At 39.9% G+C, this 5,642-nt stretch overlaps 1 protein-coding gene across 1 annotated transcript; it reads right to left on the bottom strand.

The window, feature by feature from the left end:
• Positions 1–3,200: 3,200 nt before the first annotated feature.
• Positions 3,201–4,937, bottom strand: LOC147894325 (uncharacterized). Its single transcript, XM_087385279.1, has 6 exons — positions 4,745–4,937; positions 4,599–4,652; positions 4,105–4,515; positions 3,899–4,020; positions 3,482–3,659; positions 3,201–3,331 (listed from the first exon to the last, which is right to left on the bottom strand). The coding sequence occupies exons 1-6, from the start codon at positions 4,806–4,808 to the stop codon at positions 3,201–3,203; spliced, it is 960 nt and encodes a 319-aa protein (XP_087241405.1). The 5' UTR covers positions 4,809–4,937.
• Positions 4,938–5,642: the final 705 nt, after the last annotated feature.

Genomic DNA, 5,642 nt, shown 5'->3' with positions numbered 1-5,642 from the left:
AATGCTCACGATTCGTTTGTTGACGACTTCTTATTTTCTGTTGTTGAGATGCCATTTGCCTTGCTTGTCTTTGGGATGCGATGGAGTGGAAGCTGCTGTGTTGGCTTGCTTAGTCACTCTAACTATCCCAATCGGGCCCCCTAAGAATGAGAAAGCCTTGCACAAAAATCGAGCACCATTAGTGTTGAAGATCATAACCCTAGTGTTATCAAGTTGATCTTCATGTATTGGCTATCACAAAAAACGTGCAATGCATCTATAGTTCCTCTGTTGTGTCAGAGATTAGCACAACATCATCAATGTATAGCAAGATAGGTATGATAGACTGCACCCTCCTAGTGTGTCCATAAAAGAAGCCAGTTCACCAATGTATAGGCCAAAGAGATGTGGGGAAGTGAGGGCATCGTTGCTTCACCCCACTAGTGTTGCTCATCTCCTCGGAGGACTGCTAGTCGGCCGCTGTAAGAGTGCTCTCATAGACGGTGCTGCTTTGTGTGTGAGCCGAGGCTATAGAGGTGCCTTAGGCTGGCCGGTGTAGCAGGAAATCGCTTATATTACCAGGAGATCGCTTATATGGCAGAAGGTGTCATGGCTTTGGCTAGTTGGATGTTGTCGCTTTAGGTAGGATAGCCTGCTCCCAAAGGTTGATGAAGGTGCGTTGCACAAGGCATCAAACCCGTCGCTGCTGGAGAGGCTGGCGGTGTAGTTCACTGGTGTAGTCCAAAGAGCTTGTGGCAACGGCTGAAAGCCATTGACATTGTTAAAGAGGCTATTGACGAGGATGTGCCTTTGGAGTTTATGGAGAGCTGCAGTTCAAGTTGGTTGGCTACATGCAGGCTGAGTCCCTTAGAGAAGAAGAGTCGGTTGGTCTTTGGAGATCCATCTTCTGTCAGGAAGCCGCCTGTGTAGAGAGTCGATGGAGACTAGGAGGCTACCTCATACGTTGGAGGTAGTCCGTCAGTGCAAATGCTTAGTCGGCTGAGCATAGAGAGTTGTTCGCTATAGATAGTGTTGATAGAGTCGGCAGCTACACTCAGGGAAGGGAGAGCCAAGCTCTCTGATAACTCACAATACTCACAACAGAATGCTCAAGAACCACTCACATTCTCTCATACTTCACCAAAATTAAACAAGGATAACCTCTCTCTCTCAAACACCCAATGGACTGAATTCTTTCACAAGAAGAATGAATCTAGATCTCTCTCACAACTCAAGAAACAGTCTAAAGAACTCTCTAGATGTAAAACTAATCTTACATTTTGAAACTAATCTAGGAATGGGAGCAATCCTAGTGAACTACTAGTGAGCTAAACTAGGAGAGCTAAACCTATGCTCTGATACCATGAGAAAACATGCGTGCCTCAGGATCTATGGAGTGCTCTAAGGTGGATGGAATGTGTGTGGAAACATGATGAAGAGAGTTCTCATGGCATGTACCTCAAGTCAATTAGGTTCCAAGATAGATTAGCTTGGACTCATAAACAGAATCTTGAGTGAATGTGCATTTCTCCACTTGTATTCAACAATACATGATAGGCCTCTTATATAGAGAGTGCCCTTTGAGAGTGCTCTCAACGGAAGCAAGAATGGAAGAAGGAGAGAGAGAGACAGAGAGCCACACAAGTTTTGGTGGGTGCAGAACCACCCTAATCTTCTTTTTCATTCATTTATATATGTGTTTGAGTATTGTACATAACCGGGGTAAAGGCACAGTGACCTTTAACCCCCTCAACGGAAGCAAGAATGGAAGAAGGAGAGAGAGAGACAGAGAGCCACACAAGTTTTGGTGGGTGCAGAACCACCCTAATCTTCTTTTTCATTCATTTATATATGTGTTTGAGTATTGTACATAACTGGGGTAAAGGCACAGTGACCTTTAACGAGGTAGTCGATAGAGCGAGCAAGAAAAAGCGAGCGGGCCCAAAAAAGCGAGCGATCTTTTCCACAATCCCTTATAGAGGTAGCCAACATAGCTTTGTGAAATCCACTATTTGGGAAGAATCTCCAAAATGAAACTTAACGTACTTTCCATTTTTGGGAGAGTAAAGCAAGTTGATAATATATTATAATTATCTTGATAATGTAACTTGCACTTGGTAGCACAGGAGAGACTAAAGCAACTAAGACTTTTCCAACAACTCAATTCTCATATACTTTAGTGAGTCTATTGACGATGACTTGCACAATTTATTGATATTTCATAGTCCCTCATATGGTTGCAAGTTGTATATTCATGCCTATGAGTCTCACTATATATGCATGTCAAAAGCTTTTATTGATTTGCTTTCTCTTCATCAAGATCCTAAGTATTCATTTGCCTCATATAAAGTTGCAAACATATCTCACACCTTTTTTAATGTTTTCATTGTATTTAACTATCCAAGCACAACATCTTGTACATTTTGCTTTCTCAAATGGTAATTGTATTTGTCCTTCCTATCCCATTTAAATTGTGCATGTGAAATACATTGTGTCTATGAAATACATGTTTCTTGAAGTTGACATGATTTGGGTGTCAAATGACCTGTGTACAAACCCGAGGTCAAAAAGTGATGTTTTGGACTAATAGTACAAGAAAAGATACAAAATTGATTAGAATTATCTCAATAATGTAGCTTCCAATATGTGTCATTAGTAATCAAAAGAAAGTGGAGTGTCACTTCAAAACGTGGGGTTGCATCACATACACAACAATTCTTCTGCATTCAAAATGGGTTTTATTTTCCTACAATCAAAACATCCACATTGCTTGAAATTATACTTAATAACATTAATACCACTTCACCCATATGTGGGAGAACCCAAGTATCATTTGAAAGCATAGGATTGCATAATACATAGAGAAATATTACCACATTACTGTTAGCTCACCCCAAAGAGCAATATTACCATATTCAAAATGGGACTTCTTCCCACAAGTATCACCAAGCTCTCATCAAAATGGTCTTTTAAATCATATTCTACTCCTCTTGACACTCATCATCAACAAAGTAAATGCGAGCTCGTGGCCTATCTGAATGCCTCTCATCATATCTTCTTTCACTTGACATGAATCTTGCCATTTCTTCTGCATAGCATGGTAACAAACTACAATCAAACATACATTTGAAACCATAGTAAGTCAAAACGTTAAAGACACAATAACAACAATCCAAAAATATCCAAATGTCATCAAAGAAAGATCTAAGTTCAGTACCATACTAATCATCATATGGATTTGTGATGGGATCCACTCTATCTTCATCCCCATCGCCATCATGCTCTGACCTCACCCGTTTCCCGAAATGGTCTGCTACAAGTGGCTCAACAATGGTAGCCATAATACTGCTATCTGAATCAAAAGAAAAACAAGGTCTACCAGTAGCCTGACAAGCACGCATGAGAGGAGCTGTGCCACAACCCATCTCTAAAACCAATCCTCCTGGAACACATAAGAGAGACAAAAGGCACCCAACAAAGTAGCAACATCGCTCAAGTCCACCTCGAGCCATCTGAGAAGACATAGGCACTATTGTCCTCTCACTGAGAGGCACATAGTGAGTCCATAAATCAGATAGCGGATCAATGGAAAGGTTTTGAAATAGTGGAACACTCTCTTCCAAATAAATTGATGGAGTCTTCTTAGCTCTACGTACTAGAGCCAACATAGATGATTGCATCTGTGAATCATGCATAGAGAACCACATACCAAAGAATGACCTTAGCCAACAAGTATCATAGCATGAAAGACTACATGTGACCACACATATGGAACACAAATGAAATATATGATTTTACCATCAAAACCCAGCATGCATACTACATGTAACATGGCATCTATCAATCCCACATAAAGAAACACATTAAAAAGTTCATGAATGTAGCATTACAACACACCATGCATGGAATTGTAGCATACCTTAAGAGTTATACCATGGTATTTACAGTATCCATGTGGAAGCTTATCATGAATGACTACACGTCTGACAACTTCCAAGCCTTGAACAAATGCAAAGCGCTCCATCCACGAAATACAGTGTCCTACAATCAAATGACACTATCTCATACAAGAAAAATGAGAATAGAGGACATATAACAACAATAGTGCTAGATTTTAAACCTTACCTGCCATAGGACATATAACTGCCAGCCAACCACTATCTGATAATGAAGCTGCTGCAACAGCAAGCCCATAACGCACATGGTCCTCTAATAAGAGGTTCCAAACTGGGATGGGTTCTCTCTCATCAAGTGGAAATCCAGTGGGAAAGTCAACCAATATAAAATCCGCAGCCCACTTAATCTTCTTACCCAACCGCATGTAGTCTCGATCAGGGCTAACTACATTCATGAAAAACTCATGCAAAATAGTATACTTTTCATTTTTCTTGGACTGTGAAAAGTCCATGCCCATGGTTATGTAATCACCCACCATACAAGCATATAATGGAGTGATACCTCGAGTCGATAGACTATCCGGTGACTGTGCCTTATGAAATACATAATGTTGTACTAACTTTGTGATAGATTGTGAACCTACATGGAAAATTTATATCAAACACAACCAAAGGAAATTTTGAAACACCGATAGCAAGAACAAAAATAAACTAGAACCTTACTTGCATGCTCCATTTGATCCTTATCTTGCCTTGGTGGACTAGATGGCTCCTCATCTAAATGGATAGGAAAGAATAACATTAGTATACTATTCCAAACCCTCATCACAAACAACATTAGAAACTCAACATGTATGTATATTTGTTACCTTTCTTTTGAGCTTGTTCTTGTTTTTGTGCTTGTGTTTTTGTTTTTCTAGAGCTTCCGCCCATTTTATCCTTACTTTCTTCAATGTCCTTAGATGAGGCATATTTCTTGTGAAAGTCTCTCTCACGCACCAAGACTTGTCCCTTGGGGAAGTCTATCCACCAAGGACAATTTGCAAGTTCCCATTGAGAGTGATTGTGCATGCCAGGAGGATACATACAAGCAGCATGACCAATTTCCACCCAACTCTTGCACAAATTTGGAATCTCTAAGATCTTTCTCTCTCTTGCCAAATGAGCAAGATACCTACAAATCAACAATCACTAATTATTTGGACCTCCTATACAAAGAAAGGTTCACAAAAAAATTGAGACAAATAAAAATGATTGTTAAGTTCAATGTTGTTATAAGCTTCACAAAACAAATAGAAAAGCACCATCATTAAAACTCAAAGGGACCAACCTGTAGACAACCCTGTGAGCGGCCATGTCCAACTCAGAGAGACCATCTGCTTTCTTTCCTCCCTTACTCTCAATCTTTGAATCCTTTGATCGTAGAGCTAAGAACAAATGCTTTCTTCCTTCTAATTTTATGTCCTCCATGTACTGTTGCATTGTGTAATCTTTTGGTGTCTCTAAAGGAACGCCCATCGTTGTTACAACCCTCAAGTCATCAAGAACTTTCAAAGCCTGGGTCTCTACTTTCTCAAGAAATATCTCTCTATTAATCCATGTACACAAGTGAAAAACAAAGTATTCACACAATTAAGACTTATGGCACTTCTATAATACATACAAACACTGCAAAATAAGTTTATTTATGAAAGGAACAACTCACCCTCTATACTCCACATCCCCCACAGGCATGAAATACATATCCCTCATTGGTTTGGTAGCCTC

The sequence above is a fragment of the Dipteris shenzhenensis genome, chromosome 14 (assembly GCF_047967505.1).
Source record: "Dipteris shenzhenensis isolate YYH24624 ecotype China chromosome 14, Dip_SZ_1.0, whole genome shotgun sequence".
NCBI classification, from domain to species: domain Eukaryota; kingdom Viridiplantae; phylum Streptophyta; class Polypodiopsida; order Gleicheniales; family Dipteridaceae; genus Dipteris; species Dipteris shenzhenensis.
Note: the sequence above shows the minus strand (reverse complement) of the source record. Positions and strands in the feature narration are given on the sequence as shown.